At 52.4% G+C, this 18363-nt stretch overlaps 1 protein-coding gene across 3 annotated transcripts in view; it reads right to left on the bottom strand.

Annotated features, from left to right (window-relative positions):
- The window catches only part of Wscd2 (WSC domain containing 2), a 93690-nt gene that overhangs the window by 9383 nt on the left and 65944 nt on the right, over window positions 1–18363 (bottom strand). For all 3 annotated transcript variants that reach the window (XM_052755030.1, XM_052755028.1, XM_052755031.1), the window contains 4 exons: window positions 12216–12337; window positions 10582–10756; window positions 7214–7378; window positions 2843–3043 (listed from right to left, as the gene is read on the bottom strand). In XM_052755030.1, the coding sequence (XP_052610990.1) occupies window positions 2843–3043; window positions 7214–7378; window positions 10582–10756; window positions 12216–12337 (663 nt within the window). The remainder of the gene's footprint in view (window positions 1–2842; window positions 3044–7213; window positions 7379–10581; window positions 10757–12215; window positions 12338–18363) is intronic.

The raw sequence follows: 18363 nt of genomic DNA, 5'->3' as shown, positions 1-18363 counted from the left end.
GGAGGGAGCAGGGCTGTGGGGAGCTATGGGGAGTGGCTATGGGGCCTCTCCTTCCAGGTTACTCTCCCACTGTTCATCAAAGGGACCCCTGACGCAGTCCTCAAAACTTGTGAGAGCCCCCGAGAAATCTGGTTGGACATGGACTCTGAAATATCCCAGGAGACACCGGTGCCGCTGGTTAAGTAAACAAAAACTATTAATGTACTTTACCTGTGTTTATAATGTTTGGATATCTAAGATACCATATTTTCTGTTCTATACTATACCCTTCTGAACTTTCTTTTAAAATTACCTCATTAAAATTGTTTTCTAAGCCAGGTGTGGTGGCGCACACCTTTAATCCCAGCACTCAGGTTTAAGTAAGGGTTTAAGGCAGTGATGTGGTGCGTTGAAGTGTCCATCAGGAAGGTCCCCAAAGGCTGGTGAAAATGCAGTGTTTTTAGTCGGGCAGGTCTGGGGTGGAGCCTGGTCACTGGCATCACTAATGAGTCCCCCTCCCCCCAGTTGTCCTGGTGCCTAGGGTATCAAAGAAGAGGACTGGGTCGGGGAGTAGGGTGGAGAGTCGGGGCTCGGTTCCCTGGAGAGAGTTCTCTGTCAAAGCTTTGACCTGAGGGGAGCTGATGGAGCTAATTTGGCCCCAGTATGAGATGAGTCTGGACCAATCCCCCACGTGCCCTCTCTTGGTTCATATGCCCTGACTCAGTGCTGACCTAAAGGACCCAGGTGTCTTAAATAGGGAAATAGAGCAGATGAGGTGGTTGCTGCTGCTGCTGCTGCTGTGTGTGTGTGAATGTCTCTGGATGTGGAGGCTGGGGATCAATCAATGCCTGATGCCTAGGTTGGAATCCCAGCTCAGCAACACCCAGGGTGCTAACTAAGCTCCGTTTACCCTGCCCCAGGAATCACAGTCTCCCTAGTTCCTGGAGGGTTTGACGACAGCCACACTGCCCCACATCCCACTTCTCTCAGACCCCAGGAGGCCTGGGAAGAGGAGAGCTTGGCTACTGGGTATCCCAATGACCTTAGTGATCTCTACCTCTCTGGGCCCTGCTGTGGGATGGTCTGTATGTCAAATGTGTTGCTGATTGGTCAATGAATAAATCACTGATTGACAGTGGCCAGGCAGGAAGTATAGGCGGGACTAACAGAGAGGAGAATTGAGAGAACAGGAAGCTGGGTGGGGGAAGACACTGCCAGCCGCCATCAGGACAAGGAAGATGTAAAGTACCGGTAAGCCACAAGCCACGTGGCAAGGTATAGATTAATAGAAATGGATTAATTTAAGCTGTAAGAACAGTTAGCAAGAAGCCTGCCACGGCCATACAGTTTGTAACCAATATAAGTCTCTGTGTTTATTTGGTTGGGTCTGAATGGCTGTGGGACTGGCGGGTGTCAGAGATATGTCCTGACTGTGGGTCAGGCAGGAAAACTCTAGCTACAGGGCCCCAGTTTCCTCATTAGTAAAGAGAGAACCAGGGTTCTCAGCCAGAAGCTGGGTCCATGTTCCAGCCACTGGCCTGCTCTCTGGCGCAGGCTTCTCCCCTAGCTGGGGAGGAGCTGTCAAATCCACTTCGCCTCAGGCCCTGCTTGCTGCCCAGTAGGGCGACACTAGCAGATATCAAGCCCTCTGAACCATGTGGGTTGGAGCTGTTGGGTGAGTTCACTGGTAATGGTCCCACAGCTGTAGGGTTTCACCACCACACAGGGGCTGGACACGGGCCATGTGGTACCCAGGAGAGGACCCACAAACTCATGGCCACCCATGCCATCTGGATTTCACCAGCAGTGTCCCCGTTACCACAGTGAGAACCACAGCTGCTGAGTAGAGAAAGTGTACCTTCCAGCCTCTCAAACCCCATGTCATCCCCCTAAATCCAGAAAGTTAGAGCTGTTCAAGAAAGTGTAAGGGCTTGGGGTCCCACTGCAAGGGAGCCTCACTGTAAAGTGCGAATCCTTAGTTCCTGGGCTACATGGCTGGTGCTTTGGGTGTAGCCCCATGGTGCCTCAGCCACCCAGAGCTGGAGCATTACAGAAGCTCTGCACTCCTCTGGAGAGCTTCCTGCTGGTCACCCTGCACCCCACACCACCTGGGCCCCCTGTCATGCCATGCTGGTCACTCTGCACCCCACACTGCTCCAGGGCCTCCTGTGACCCCATGCTGGCCACCTGTACCCTACACAGCCCAAGATCCTCCTATCACCCCATGCTGGCCACTCTGTACCCCACACTGTTCCAGGGCCTCTGGTGACCCCATGGTGGCCACCTGCACCCCACACTGCTCCAGGACTGACCTCCTGTTACCCCAATGCTGGTCACTCTGCACCCCACACTGCTCCAGGCTTGACCTCCTGTTACCCTATGCTGGCCACCTGCACCCCAGACTACCCCAGGCCCATCTGCACCCCACACTGTTCCAGGGCCTCTGGTGACCCCATGGTGGCCACCTGCACCCCACACTGCTCCAGGACTGACCTCCTGTTACCCCAATGCTGGTCAGTCTGCACCCCACACTGCTCCAGGTCTGACCTGCACCCCACACTGCCCCAGGGCCTCCTGTCACTCCATGCTGGCCACCTGCACCCCAGACTACCCCAGGCCCATCTGTACCCCACACTGCCCCAGGGCCTCCTGTCACCCCATGCTGGCCACCCTGCACCCCACACTGCTCCAGGTCTGACCTGCACCCCACACTGCCCCAGGGCCTCCTGTCACCCCATGCTGGCCACCCTGCACCCCACACTGCTCCAGGTCTGACCTGCACCCCACACTGCCCCAGGGCCTCCTGTCACCCCATGCTGGCCACCCTGCACCCCACACCACCCCAGGCCCTCCCTCCCTGTACCTTTGCCTTTCCAGTGGGCGTGGGCAGCGAAGCCGATGTGGCCTCCATACTTGCGGTTGAACTCCGCCATGAGGGCCTTGTAGGGGTTGCGGATGAGCAGAATGGCTGCGTCGAAGGCCTCGATCTCCTTCCGGCCACTCTCGTGGGTCTTGATGCAGATGGTCCGGCCGCTGCGCCAGTGGTCTCGCTCACCTTTGAACCCTGTCCCCAACCCCCGGGGCGAGAAGTTAGAAGCTGGGGAGGTGGGGAGGTGGGGAGGCGGGAAGGACATGCCACCCTGTCCCGCACCGCCTCGGGACTCCTCACTCTCTTGACTCACTCATTCCTTCCTGTGTGTGTTCTGAGCACCCACATAACCGAAACATCCTGAGGGAAGCCGAGCAGAGCATCACGGCCTGGAGGGTGGCATTGGCTAACCGATGTCACAGGAACGGAAATTCACAGCTGCTGGCCATGCAGCGGAACAGGAGGAGCAGGCCCAGGAGGGACCTGACTGGGCGATTCCGTTTTGGACCCAGGCTACACCTCCACCCTCTGAGATACAGACAGGGCCCCAGCCCAACTCATGAGCTTGTGGCATGCAGGAAGGCCTTCTGGGTAGGGATGTTTAATTTGAGAACTGAAGGTCAAGGAAGAACTGGTTATTAGCCCAAGACAAGAAAGGACGGGGACCGCAGGTACCAAAGTCCTGGGGGGAGTGAGAGGAGATGTCCTAGGATGGGTGGCCGGGAACCCAGGGAGCTGGAGAGGGCTGAGGGAGTCACGATGTACTCAGAGGCACCAAACTCGTGACTCCCAGGCTCCTGAGCCTGTGTCCTTCCCCCTCAGGACTCCCACACTCTGAGGGGTGAGGCATTAGGAAGACCTTGAAGGTCAAGTGTGGCCTTCACCAATGTTTCTAAGATAGTGAGTGACCCCGACCGACACTGTGAGAAACTGGCGAGACATAGAGCAGGACTCTAATGAAAGGCGCTAAGATGGCTGCCGGGGGTGGCCCTTCTAATCCACCAGTGATGTAGCTGTGGTCAAGGATTGCTCTCCTGGGGACTGAGCTGCTCCCTGACCCCCTTCCCTGTAATGATGGACTGGATGAGCCAAAACAGATCCTCCCTTACACTGTTTTTTTTTTTTTTTAGGTTTTTCTGTCACAGAAACTAATATAAGCCACAGCAAATCCTGGCCTGAGAGGCCACGGGGCCTTGCCAGGCCGTGGGGTGCCATGTCTTCCTGTTCAGCCCACGTGTATAAGCGGCTTACATATCACTTTGGAGGTGGACAGTGGTAAGGACTAGCATGTCACCTGATCCTGTTCCGGAGGTTCAGAGAGCTATGGCTGCCCTCACAGGGCCTCTGGGCAGAAGAGGCAGACATGGAATGCCCTTTCCTGAATGACGTTTCACCCTGGGGCTGCTTGGGCCAAAGGGATTAAAGGAGTCTTGCAAATTTGGGCTGGTTCATACCTGCGACTAGATCTTTATCAACAGCTTTTGAGGTCCTCTGAGGTACAGTATCCCGAGGGCACTGAGGATGATGGTGTGGGGCTTGGGAGAGAGTATGACAAGTTCACCATACACAGCCATGGGTACAACCCCATGCCACACATCCCATTGGTGGGACTCTGTACCTCCGGGACAAGGACTTCCCACCTCTGGCTTCATTTTGTCTTCACTGAAATTCATTTCATCACAGCCCCAGCCATGGGCAAACAGAGGCGATATACAAGAACCCACATACTCTTGGAGGAGAAAATAGGCCTGGGTGGGTGTGGTGGCAATGTCCATGCTAGGGAGCTGTGGCAGATGGATTGGTATTGCCATGAGATGCCGCAAAGTCATCTCCAGAAACCAAAACCAACAAAGCGGTAATGAAAACTCCCCAAATGCCCCAAACAAGGCATCATGATGTCATCAAAGGAGACAGTATGAGAAGTCACTTCCCTGTTTGGGGAGACCTGAGATGCTGTGTCTTCGATGCCATAATGGCATTAACTTAGCTTGATATTTGTGGAAATTATAAATAAGCACCAACAAGATAAGCCACGATCGTCTAGAAATACCTATTGCAGAGTCTAAATATCCATCCCCTGGGAAATTGGTCTGTAGATGGGGGTGGGGTGATTTCATTTAGCAGAACATATTCCAGAAGTGTTTTATGACTAGGAAGGAACTTCGAGAAGACAATGGGCCTGGACTTTCCTGAGGAATGTTGCTCACTTGTCAATAAGTAGCGGGGAATTGCTGAATTCCACCGCCAGAGGCCCCCCTTCTGCACCCCTCTTTTCTACAGCACCCAATACCACCATGACACAAATGTGGCATGTTTAAATATTACTTTTCAGAGTTACTACAATTGTCTACTTATTTGGGGAGCATGTGACCCTCAGGCATATGACCCTCAGGTTCTGAGGGACCACCAGAATATTGTTCCAAGACATGGACTCAGAGCTGCAGGAAAAAAAAAAGTGTTTTCTATTTTCTGTCTCTCTCTTCCCACCTCCAATATTATGGATTGTGTGTTCCTTGTATCACAGTATCCCCAAGGTCCCCAGGCACCAGCTCATAAAGACAGCAGAGCTCAGGGTCTGCTGAGGGTCTGGGTTCAAACCCTGGCAGGTGCCTCACACATAGTAGGTGCCATTTCATACCTAGTAGTTGCTAAGTAAAAGAGTCCAGAAACCCAAACCAAATACAGAGAACTGGGATCTGAAGGTGCAGGCCCTGTGTGCTTGTCAACATGACACAAAATCGAGTCACTCACAGGGAGGGAGCCTCAACTCAGGCATTCCCTCTATCAGATTGGACTGTGGGGCCTTGACTTGACTAATAATCGATGGGGGAGGGCCCAGGCGAGGGTGGGTGGGGCCATCCCAAAGCTGGTGGTCCTGGGTTCTATAAGAAAGAAGGCTGAGCAAGAAAGCCATGGGGAGCAGGCCAGTGAGCAGCACCCCTCGTTCCCATCTGACTTCGGGCAGGGCACGGGGGGTGGGGGGGCCCGGATCGTGAGCTGGGGGCCGCTAAGATGAAATTAACCCTTTCCTCTCCGAGCTGGTGTTGGTCAGTGTTTGTCACAGCCAAATGAATGCAAACTAGGAAGCCCTACTGCATCCCTGCTGGCTACGACCTTCCACCCCACCTCCTTCTCTCTCCACCTCCCGCCTGTTCCCATGCTGGGAGATGCTGCTGCCTAGCTTTGCCTTAGCCATGCCTGGCACCCGAGCCGTCACACCAGACTCCACTTCCCGTTCACTGAACTTGTTACACGGACCAGCTCCTTCGCTTTCACACCACCTTCACGAGGTACCAACTGTTAGCTGTAGTAAGTGAACGATCACAGAACCAGAGAGGTGCAGTCATGTGCCCAAGACCACACAGCCAGGAAGCGTTCCTCCACTAACACACAGACACAACCAAGGGCGGGCTATCCACACATAGCTGTAAAACCCACACCGAGGAGAGCGCTTCATGTCCGGTGCCACCCATGATTTCTAGTTCCCCAGTAAAAAGCCCGAGAGTGATGAGGATGTGAGCGTGAAATCAGGAAACAGTTGGGTACATTCTCTAATCAGCCATTTGAAAAAAAAATCCTGTGACTTTGGGGGTCAGTTATTTCCCCCTCTTCAGCCTCAGTTTTCATGTCTGGGGACAGGTTGGAGCTGGCCCAACAAGGTATCTGGGGGTGGTGAACTTCCCTGAGATTCCCTACACACAGTTGGTGCTCTACAAATGTGTCTTGAAAACCACACAAGGGAAGCACGTCTCTAATAATATGATGGTGCTCACTAAAACACAGCGCACAGCCTCAGAATAAAGCATGGCACACAGCACTGTCAGCAAGATGCCCGGTAAGCAGTTGGTACTCAATAAGTGCCCCCATGTTTTTTTTTTTTTTTTTTTTTTTTTTTTTTTTTTTGTTTGTTTGTTTGTTTTTCGAGACAGGGTTTCTCTGTGTAGCTTTGCGCCTTTCCTGGATCTCGCTCTGTAGACCAGGCTGGCCTCGAACTCACAGAGATCCGCCTGCCTCTGCCTCCCGAGTGCTGGGATTAAAGGCGTGCGCCGCCAGTGGGTAAGTGCCCCCATGTAAACACAGTTATTATACTTCTATTGATAGCAAACAGCTGTTGGTCAGTCAATATCAGTGGTGAGGTGCCTAGCACACAGCAGGTGCTTAAGAAATGCTTATGGCAACCTAAATGGTGCTTACTAGATGTCAATCAGCCGGCAGGCTCAGGGGAAGTACTGAGACAGAACACAGGATGTGTGTGTCAAACATAAAAGGGAGGACGGCAGGAGCACGCAGCAGAGGCCTTCATGGATGAGCCCAGGCATGCTGAGCAAGCCCTGCGGGATGCTCCCCTCACGCTCCACCCCTCACCTTTGTTGTACAGAGATCCATCAAAGTAGTAGCTGCCAGTGTAGAAGCCGGTGGCCAGTTCGATGAGATGGCGAGCCCACGTGTTGCCGGCGCCCGGGAAGCTGGCGAGCGCGATGAGTTTCTTAGACTTGGCTGGGAGGAACCTTCTGTCCATGCAGCGATTGTCTGCAGGGGCACAGACAGACAGACAGGGGTCAGGGGTCAGCACAGTGTGTCCTGGAGACAAGGTCATACATGGAAGAGGAGGGGCACTCGGATGTGCTGAGCTCGCAGGGAGGACCGGCAGAAGTCCCACGGGAGGACAAGCCTCCTCTTCAGTCCCAGCCGCCCCTGGCGTAGCAAGTCCCTCACAGTGAGTGGTTGGCAATAGTTCAGCTTGACCTTCAACTTGATGGGACTGAGAACCCTGCCTGTGGGAGACCCAGCCCCACCCACTGCAGCATCTACCAAACCAGAAGGCCCTCCGGTTTCTTTTGGTCTTAGAGGGTCAAAGGTTGTCAAGTGACCATGGGCCACCCCACCTGAAAGGTGCCTTTCCCTCGGTGTCAATGGGACTTAAAAACAAAACAACCTCAATCAAATGTCGCATTGGAATTAATGATTCCTATTGGGGACCACACTTCCTTCAGGACGGCAGGATGTAAGAGGGTCCTGGGGACAAGGGGTGGAGAGAAGTGTGACTCTCTGTAAAATAGTGCAGGGGGCAAATGGGAGGTGGGTCAGCTCTGCGATGACGGCTGTTGTTTTCAGTGTTAAAATCCATTGCGTCTATTGATTCTGGAACCCCATACAGGCTGTGTTTTCCAGGCCCTGGAACCAGCAGACCTGACTCTCCAGCCTTTATTTACACTTTACTACGTGCCAAGGTCACGTAGCTCTGCCCAAATGCCCGGTGCATCCTGGAAACCAGCACGCACTCATCCCTCCTCACTGGACTGTGAATGAGCAGGGCTTGCTCACCAGGCTCTTGTACTCCACATCAGATCAAGTGGGATTTCCTGCCAGGGACCACCAGTCACTTGTACAGGATTTTTATGCAAATCACGAACAGGCATCTGCTGCTTTTCTCTAGAGTGCTGGCATGCGAGAGCGCAGGCTGCCTCGCATGTACTTTTGCTGTTGACACACCCATGCAGTGTCCAGCCTGTCCATCTATGCATTGTTGCCAGGAGGCAGTCTGCTCTGAGATGTGCTGTTTGCTCTTCAGACTCCAGAGGGGTTGGGAGTGCTCTTGCCATTGTGAGCTGAAGATTCTGGCATGGTCTTTGGAATCATCTCTGAAGGCACATTGCTCTCGTATATGGGATTGTGGCCAATTCCTTAACCCTCTACTGTCTATAAAATGGGCACAGCCCTGCTCACTGGCTGATTTCGGCCTTTATATCACAGAATGAGCTGAGGCTTGGCCTGAGGCTGGTACACAGTGGATGGCCACTGTATCCATGTATCCGTGCTGGTATAAATCCAGCCACTGTATCCATGCTGGTATAAATCCTGGGGTTTCCTTAGGCTCTGTTCTAGCATGAGTACCCAGCCCCACACTAACTTCTCCTTGAGATGCCCCAGCCAGGAATAAAGGTTTATAGTCTGTCTGCAGGCAAGTCCCTTAGCTAGTCTGAGTCTCACTTTCCCAGGAAAATAGGAATAATCACTGTTCCCACTTCCTAAGACAGCTGAGGGGAAGGAAGTATATAATAAGGTCTTAGCACTGAGCCTGGTGTGGAGTAAGACTCAAGGAACTCATTATGCCATCTCATCATAATTTTTATCATCATCACTATCATCATCACCATAATCAATATCACATCATCATCATCATCATCACCATCACCACCATTCATCACCTTCATTACAAATATCACCACGATCATTCCACCATCGTTTATCAACACTGTCACTACCATCACCACCACCATCAGCATCACCATCAACATCATCACCGCCATTAGCAGCAGCAGCAGCATCACAAACATTATTATCATCATTACCCTAGTTTGCTTCTCAATTGCTGTGATAAAACACTGACCCACGGAGAGGGTTTATTTGGCTTGCATGCCCCAGTTACAGCCAATCATTGAGAGAAGCTAAGGCAGGCACTCAAGCAGGAGAAGAGGCAGGGACCATGGAGGAAGCTGTTTCCTGGTTCGCTTTCCATGGCTTGCTCAGTTTGTTTTCCTACACAACCCACAGTCATCTGCCCAGGGGTGGTACCACCCACAGTGGGCTAGAGCCGCTCACCTCAGTCCTTAATAAAGAGAATGCTCCACAGACTTGCCTATGTACAATCTGATGTGGATAATTCCTCAGTTGAGATTCCTCTTTCCAGATATATCTAGGTTTGTGTCAAGTTGACAACCACTAACACACACAAGTGCAGTCATCATCACCATTGTGATCCACACCATCACCATCAACACACTGCATCATGACCGTCATGACCATCATGACCAACACCACCGCATCATGACCATCATCATCATCATCACTAACATCATATCATCAACACACCGCATCATGACCATCATCATCATCACTAACATCATATCAACACACCGCATCATGACCATCATCATCATCATCATCACTAACATCATATCATCAACACACCGCATCATGACCACCATCATCACCAGGAACATCATATCATCAACCCAGCCTATGACCGCCATCATCATCACTTTCCTCCTCACTATCGTCATCAATACCGCATCAGGACCATCATCACAACCAGCATCACTGTCTTCGTCAACACCACATCATAACTGTCATGTCCACCATCACTTTCATCCTTACCCTCCCAGCCACTGTCATCGCCACGACACTTGGCATCCCCCATAGACAGCAGAGAGACAAACGGTCAGTGTGGGCTCTACTGGCCAAGAAGGGGAGAGATGGGAAGGATGATCAAGTCGGGGAGGGGAAGAAGGAGAGAGAAGGAAGAAGTTACAGACACACTGACAGAATTCCAGAACCGAAAAGGACCTTGGAGGCCAACCATCCACAGCTTCATTTTCCAGATGGAGAAACTGAGGCCCAGGTGGGTGGTATGAGCTGTCCAGGGTCACATACTGGGTCTGTGTTGCAGGAGGGGAGATCCAGGGCTCTTTTTCCACTCAACCTCACTGCCTCTTCTATCAGCAAAGAGCCACCAAGGGCCTTCATTGATGAGGGACAGACAGGAGGTCGTTAGAACCTCCCCTCAGATGCCTCCTCTGTCTTGCACCTAGAAGCCCTCAGCCTAGGCAACTTCACCAGCCCAGCCCTCTGCCATCACATCAATTCTCCTCTCCCCTCACCGCGGGCTTTAAGAAACTGACTGGCCGGGACGCATCTGGGAAGGAGGGTCTGTCGAGACCTTGCTGGCTTACCTTGGACCTGTGTCTGGTACACAATGAAGTAGCTGGGGGTCCCACAGCTCTCAAACTCCTCGGCACTGCACTTCTGTGCACACAGTTGCTCATCCTCCCGGTCATGAAGAGGGAATCGTGTGGTGGGAAAACCACAGTGGCAGGCAGTGCCAGCGAGAGCTGCCAGGGGGTACTCCTGGGCACGGGAGGAGAGGAAGAGTCACCTGGCCCTTGTAGAACCCAACCATCCTCCTCTGCAGACCTCAGCAGCTACCCACCCTGGCAGATTTCCTCCATCCCAAGTACTTGTGCTGACTAACTGTTTATCTGATTCCTTGTTTGAAAACAAGACTCCAGGATAAACTTGGTATCTGTAGGCAGTAAGGCCAGTGGAGAAGTGGGCTCCTACACATTCCCACACAGCCAAGGGAGACCTATCGAATGTACCAGCCCTCCCCATCTGCTGGCTCCACAGTGATGTAAAAAAACGTTCCAGAAAAGTACTATCTGGGCACTGAACACCTGGACCCTTTCCTTCCCCTCAGTGATTGCCATAGCAACTCCTTACACAGCATTAGGAACCAATCAGGAATTGGAAGTCATCTAGAGCTGAGGATGTGCAAGGCCTCTGCAGAGCCTTGCCAGCTCAATAAGGCCCTTGTGTGTCCTAGGATCCAGGTATGCGCAGGGTGTGCTGGAGCTCAACCCCAGATGGATGGCTAGTTTGGTAAATTCTGCCTGGGTCCTGCTGAGAGTGAACTTGGGGTCAGTGACATCTTCTCCGGCAAAAGGGATTCACCGAGGGTTGTGGTAGAGAGTGTCAGCGCTGACACTCTCTCCTGGAGCTCATGAGAGAATCAAGGGGCCATGCCTCTGTCAATGGTGGCCCTGTCTTTTGTGAGACAGTGTCACACAATCCATATCTTGGGAAACTCCGTCTAAATTTGTGCTGTAAATTATCAATTGTGTGTCCGTGTGCACATATGGAGGTCAGAAGACAACACACAGAAACCAATTCTCTCCTTCCACTATGTGGGTCTTGGTAATCAAACTCAGGTCTTCAGACTTGGTTGCAAGCCTTTACCCACTGAGCCATTTTGTTGGCCCAAATTTGTGTGCTTTTAAACCAAAAGGATATAGGTGTGTCCACCCTTGGGTTATCGCCTTTGACCCCTGGGTAGCCAAGCTATCTCTGTCCAGTTGGTTCCTAAACCAGACACAGCCCAGATTCCCCTCCAGGTCACAGGTCCGCAAAGACTCAGGAGAGAAAATTGTACATCACAACCAGCGAGCTCTGTTTCTTTCTAAGATACTTTATAGGAACTGCTTAGTGGCAGAGAGAAAGGTGGCATGCACCTGGGTCCCACTGGGCCACCGCTGATGACATTAGCTAACTAGGAGTTTATTATGCCTCCTCAGGCATCCTCAATTTCACACTCCCTCACCATTAGACACAGGCAGGCAACTCCTGCCACTGTGTGTGCTCCACTGCCTTGAGTCCATGAACTAATGCGTTCCTCTGCCTAGTCACAGGTCACGGTCTGTGACCCCATCTGTTCTGAGTGACTGCTACTTCTCCAGCCCCACATCCTGCTCCTTAGGCTTCATGCCACCCTGTCCTTGCACCCCCGAGGCTGCAAACAGCCCCAGCTTACCTTCTCTGTGCAGAGGTCCACGCACTTGTCCACGGACATGTTTGGCATGGCGGCCGTCACAGGCAAGGCCAGGGAGAGGTTGTTGGGTCGGCGGAAGCAGCCCCTGAACACCGCACTTCCATCTGAAGAGGCAGACAGAGCTGTCAGACCTAGAGGTGGCTAATCTTGATCGTCAATCTGACTGCATCTGGAACCAATTAAAGCCCAGGTAGCTGGGCAGGCTTGCGAGGGATTTTCTTGATTGGATCACTTGAGGTGGGAAGACCCACCCTAAATCTGAGCCACACCTTTGGGGGCAGCCCCCACATAAGGACGTGGAAGAAGAAAGCTTTTTCTTTTTGCCAGCTTGCCCTCACCCTCACTGGCAAGTTCATCTATCCTGCTGCGGAGGCCTTCCTTCTCTGTTATTGGAACTCACTTCTCCAGGATCCCAATGCAGACTGAAGACCAGCAGCTCTCTAGGAACTCCCTGGGGCTTGAGAGCTGGACCAGGGCTGTTGACATCAAGTCCTGTGGACTTGAATAGCCAAATGTGGTGTTCATGAATAGCATGCGTAAGCTTTAGGTCTCAAAGATATCCTCATGGTCATTTCTACCATCGGACACCTGCAGCCTGAGCTCACAGGGGCATTGGCCCACAGCACAGACTTACAGGGCGACTCTTACATCATGCCTGCGTATATGCTGTCCTGGGCTGTCTCAGATTTCTGTCTTTAGTCCCATTTGGTGCGGGAGGGGCTGGAGGCGGCAGCACTGGACAGAATGCTGCTCAGTGTCTGTGTCTTCTCTCCAGGCCTCAGTTTCCCCACATGGACATGGGGAGAAGGGACTAGAGTACCTTATCAAGTAGGTATTTGGGAAAGTATGGGGTCACCTTTGATTACCATGATATCTTGGGGCGTCACCGGCATTGGGAGGGCTGGAGTACAGAACCACATCCTCTGTACAGCACAGCTTTTCTAACACCGGAAAAAGGAACCGTCACACCCAAAGCCACCAATGCCCTACAAGAAACTCTGGGGTCTCCCATGGGTTCAGCTGCATGGGTGGGGTACACAGAAGGAAGACCCATCAGGCCACCTGGGGATTGGTGAATGAAGCTTACCACATTTGCCATGCAGGGGAGGGGCAGGGAAGGGAGGGAAGGGGGCATGGTCTCTGAGCCAGAGGTTTAGACAACGAGGCAGAAAGCCTATGCAATAGCCTGTATGAATCTCTGTTGGCCAGAGACCACTGTTAGCGGGATGCCAGCTCAGCTCACGGGCCAGGGAGGCGCTGGCTTGGTGGTTGTCTCCTTCCTGCTCTGACAGTTCTCACTGAGGCTGTGCTGACCCAGGCTTGGGTCTCTTGGAGCCTGTTTCTCTTCCTAGTAGCCGAACAAACTCTTACCCACTAGCTCAGGCCTTCTCTGAGCCCCATCAAATCACCCTGTTGGTGTCCAAGTCCCCGAGAAAGGGCAGAGTCCAGTCAGGAGGTGAAGGGTGTTGGGGCACATGGGAAGGAGCATGTCTGTCTCATCCAAGGGGATGAGGGTGAAGGCATTTAGGGCCCAGTGAGTATGTATTTGGACCCTGGGAAGGATATGGATGTATGTGTGTGTGTGTGTGTGTGTGTGTGTGTGTGTGTGTGTGTGTGTGTGAGACTGTCCATGCTGGATCTACCTATTTGGGCACAGAGACTCCAAACTCTGAGATGCAGGTGTGACCCTGTGGGTTTCTTCAGAGGCAGTCCAGGGGGAGGGGGTAGGTGTGTGTCTATCCGCCCTGCTGGCTTCCTGGCCCAGCATCTGACCATGGTTGGTGCATGTGACCGTGCGCTTCTGTGGCGTCTGCAGTTGTATATCAAGGTGCAATGCAGAGACAGAAACCCCATGAGTTCTCTCTGGATTGCCTACCAGTTAGCAATGGCAGGGCTCCCTCTACCTAGCTCAGGGCAAGGCTGAACCTTAGTTAACCTGCCGTGCTGGGCTGACGCACAGAATATACTGAGGGCCCAGCATCTCTCAATGGTCCTTTGAGCAGAATCTAAGGGGCAATGTACTGTACAGAGAGGGAGCAGGAGAGGCAGGCCTTGACCAGAGTCCAGGCCACATAGGGGACATCTCTTCCCAGAAAGCTAAGAACATCTCTGGCTTCCCACAGCCTCAATGTTCTCAGGTCTGGATGAGGAATGATGTGAAGGAGCCTGGTGAGCTCATCTTGTGACAGGTCTGCCTCCTTGCCTGCTGCCCTGAGACGGAGAGCAAGGGGAGAGAGGTATGGACCCCCAGGCTGGACATCAGGAGTCCAGACTGCAAAGGACAGGGAGAGACTGAGGACTTTGTAGTCCTGTGCTGCCGGAAGGAGTCTACTTTGACCTGTAAGCAGCTGCTCACTGAGCAGAGCCCCGATTGAGGGAGGAGGGTTGAACAGGAAGCCCCGATTTCAGATAAGGCGAGGGCTGCAGATTCTCAAAGGGATGGAGACAGCGGCTTGGGGGAACAGGTGCAGAGGGCAGCAGGCTGAGAGTCGGCCCCAGCAGCAGCCAGTCTCCCGAATGTGGGGTGTTCCTGTTCTGAACCCCTGGGGAGGACCGCAGAGCCACAAGGCTCCTGAAGCCCAGTAAAGTCAGCAAGGAAAGGGTCCGGCTGATTCTCAGGAGTCTGGAGAGCCCAGTGGAGGCCACTTCTCTTTAAGTGGCTGTGCACTACAGCTTGGCCAACTGGACACTGAGCATGCCAATGGAGGTTGGGACCCTGGGTGTTCCCACTGCCTTCCTGCTCCCATTTTTTGGTACCTGTCACAAGACTGTCGGCTCTAGTGTCTCTTAGATTTGAAAATAAAACTGAGGTGGCCAGCGGCTCCCTTCAGCCTCTCTGTGGCATAAACATGTTTGGATTTCCACAGGACTAGGATGATGTTTTTATGTTGGAAAAAAAAATCTCTGGAGTCCAGTGCAAAGGGGATCACCCAGATGGACTGGCTACGGAAGCTTGACTTATCTGGGTTAGGGGATTTAGATGGTCATCTTCACTTTTCACGGAGCCTCAGTTTTCCTCATCTGTGAATGGAACTGACCTCGCCTTCACTTGCACACACAGAGGCTTAGGACTAAGAAGCAACTACTGTCTGTGTCCTTTAACAGGCATGCCCATCCCAGGACAGGATAAGGGTGGCCTAGACACGATGACTTCCCCAGGAGCCATCCTCAGCCAGACATGGGTAAGAGTCAGGGAATAAAGAGTCCAGCCTTCTGTTCCTTGGGCAGATCACCTCTGAAGCTTAAATAGTGCCATGTTCCAGAGAGTTCCAGAGGGCCTAGGGGAAGTCTTCATGAGCGGTTAGTTCCATAAAAGACTCTTCACTGGCTGCTTCTCGTCTTGCTACTCCATTCCCCAGCAGAGACTCTGTGGCACCAGCCTCCAGTCACCTTGTATCCGGAGAAGCAGTGTAAGAACTCTTAAGGAAGAATCTCTTATAGAGGCCAGGGTCACAGCCTTTCACCGGGCACAGATCGAGTGACACTTCCTGGTCACGTTCCACCGAAGCCCTTACCAAAGAGCAGTTATGGCGACTGTAACAGCGGCTTTCCATGTGCACCGTGGTGTTGGGGATATCCCACAGAGTATCTCATTCACCTTCACAATGGCCCGTGAGGTCATCTGAACTATTACCCTGTCCTACAGGCAGAGAGCCCAAGACTTAGAAGGACCCTGTCTCCAGGTCCCACAGCCAGCGGGGAGCAGAGCTGGCTTTTGACCCAGTCTTCATGCACATCAATGACGCTTTCCCATCTTCGATTCTCCACATGAGCTGTGCCCAGTGCTAAGGTGGGGGCTCTGGAGACCCCATGCCAGCCACGCTTATTTCCCAGAATTCTTCTCAGGCTCCACAGCAGGATCCTGAGGCGGTTGCAGAAGCTCGTGCCCCACATTTTGACAATGTCGGCTCTTATTGGCAGTCTCACGGGGGCACGCGTGACCCCGGTAGCTTGAACTTTCTACCAGAAAGAGTTGAGTGGAACAATGGCACATTGACATTCTTTGCTGGGGGCAGGTGCCAGAGTCTCTGAAGTCTTGTCCCTTCATTGTTCTGATGCTTCACAAAAAAATGAGGTAAATGTCACCCAGCGCCAGCTCAGAGGCAGACATGGAGGAATTCTCCTTGGTCAGAAAGAGGCCACCACCCCCTGGGTAATTAGGCCAAGTTCCATTGCATTCAAGATGCTGGCAAGGGGATGCTGCTAGCTGGAAGCTGTTCTTAGCCAATGAGCTACCCACAGTCAGAAAGACACTGAATTACACAAAGAGCCTCCCTGTCCAAGGGGGCTCAAGGCAGCTATTTTTATACATCACCAGAAGATCCTGGGGTGTTGGAAATCCCAGTAGCTTGATCTGGGTAGTTCTCAGAGCCAACTTGGGGACTCAGGGAAGAGCGGTGTGCACCATGCTGATGCTGTCTAGACTTTGTGGCTCCAGTGATGGCTGGGGGTTGTCCCTAATTTACAGAAAATGTTTAGAGGCTCAGAATGGATCTGTAGGTTGGCCAGAGTCAGTGTAGCAAAGAAATAAAAATGAGTGGGAAAACCCGCATGACCCCCTGTGTCTGCCTTCCCTGCCTCTGTGAATTTTGAATTGAGAAGCTCAAGCCGAGTCCACCTGTTACGATCAGTACTGTCTCCTGTGATTGTGAGAGTCACTAGTACCATCTGTTAGAGTCTGGCAGAGAAGGAGATGGCAAGGTCCGTCCAAAGAGACATGAGCTTCCTGGACAAGCTGGAGGTAAGAGCGGCAGGACAGACCAATGAGTGGAAAGCACAGACCACATGGCATTCTCCTCCCAACTCTCAAAGAGTTCTGGAGATTCCAGAACTAACAATCATGGGCAGAATTCATTACCCCAGCTAGGAGGTATCCGCCGGATTCTTCAGTGTTATTGTGAACTTCATAATGCCTCATTAAGGTAGGAGAGGGGGCAGAGATGAGAGTGGGAACCAGAGTGAGGGGGAGAAGGGGGGAGAAGGAAGAAAGAACAGAGCCCAGGGAAAGCTGGGTGGCAGTCATGGGGTCTGAGTTGTAGCAGAGGGCAGTCAGCACCATGGACAGCCACACACGGCACCCTGGGAACTCCTCACAGCACAGCACAGCTCAGAGGCGGCGGCCCTATCTTCTCCACCCAAATCCTGCAAGCACCTTTCAGGCAAACACACTCTCTTGTGACCTCCTGTAAAATCACAGCGTTCTCCGATTACCAGCTGGTCTGTCCCTCGGGGGAGAAAGCTAAACTCAATGGCACGTTTAGCAAATGGGTGTGACAAATGTAATCTCACCAAGAAGATAGTCCATTTCTCGGTTCTTTTGTACCAAGAGTGAATGAATCTGTGTGCCCCAGAGTCTGTGCGAAGGCAGAAGGGCAGAGATTGGCTCAGCCCACCTCTGAAAGTCTTCATTGCTTGCTACGGGAACAAGCGACCTCCTCACAGGCCTACCCGTGCGGCACTCAGGAAAAAAATGTCCCCATAGGATCTTGATTACAAGTGTTCTGTGCGGTTTCTCAAGAAACTCTGCAAATGGAGTCTTGTTTCTTCCCCTACCATTCCTGAAAAGACCATTCACTTCTTTACCCAGGTTACCCATGCTAAGCTGGCTGTGAGCCAGGGACTTGGACAACAACACACCTTTCCGAGTTGTTTATGGCTAACGCAGATCCCAGGTATGGGAGTCAAGGGTGCTTTGGAGTCAGGGTGAAGGCAGCAGAGACGTCAAGAATCTTAGAGCCAGGAGGCAGGAAAGGGGGGATGGGCCAGAGGAGGGAGGAGTTAGGTAAAACTGAGTCCTTGCAGAAGAGACGTTCCAAATGGGAGTCAGAAACCTGTTTGCAGCCGCCCCAGTCCTCAGAAGGCACCATGGCATCAGAAAGATGTGCCCGTCACTCCTCCCGATGTGTACCCAGGCCTCCTCAGGTCTAGCTCTCTTTGTCTAGATTTTTTCCAGGTTCCTTGGTAATGTGTCTCAAATCTGGGTGCCCTTTCCTTCTCTACCAGAGAAAGCTTTAATCCACTGTTTGAGGACCCCCCACCAAATGTGTCCCCTTCTATGGTGTCTTCCAGGATGTTCCATAGAGTCATTTCTGCTCTCTGTACATCAGTTTCCACAAGTGTATAATGGAGA

The sequence above is a fragment of the Peromyscus californicus genome, unplaced genomic scaffold (assembly GCF_007827085.1).
Source record: "Peromyscus californicus insignis strain IS unplaced genomic scaffold, ASM782708v3 Scaffold_2__1_contigs__length_46816999, whole genome shotgun sequence".
NCBI classification, from domain to species: Eukaryota; Metazoa; Chordata; class Mammalia; order Rodentia; family Cricetidae; genus Peromyscus; species Peromyscus californicus.
The sequence above is the reverse complement of the archived record's forward strand: the minus strand, read 5'-3'. Positions and strand labels throughout refer to the sequence as shown.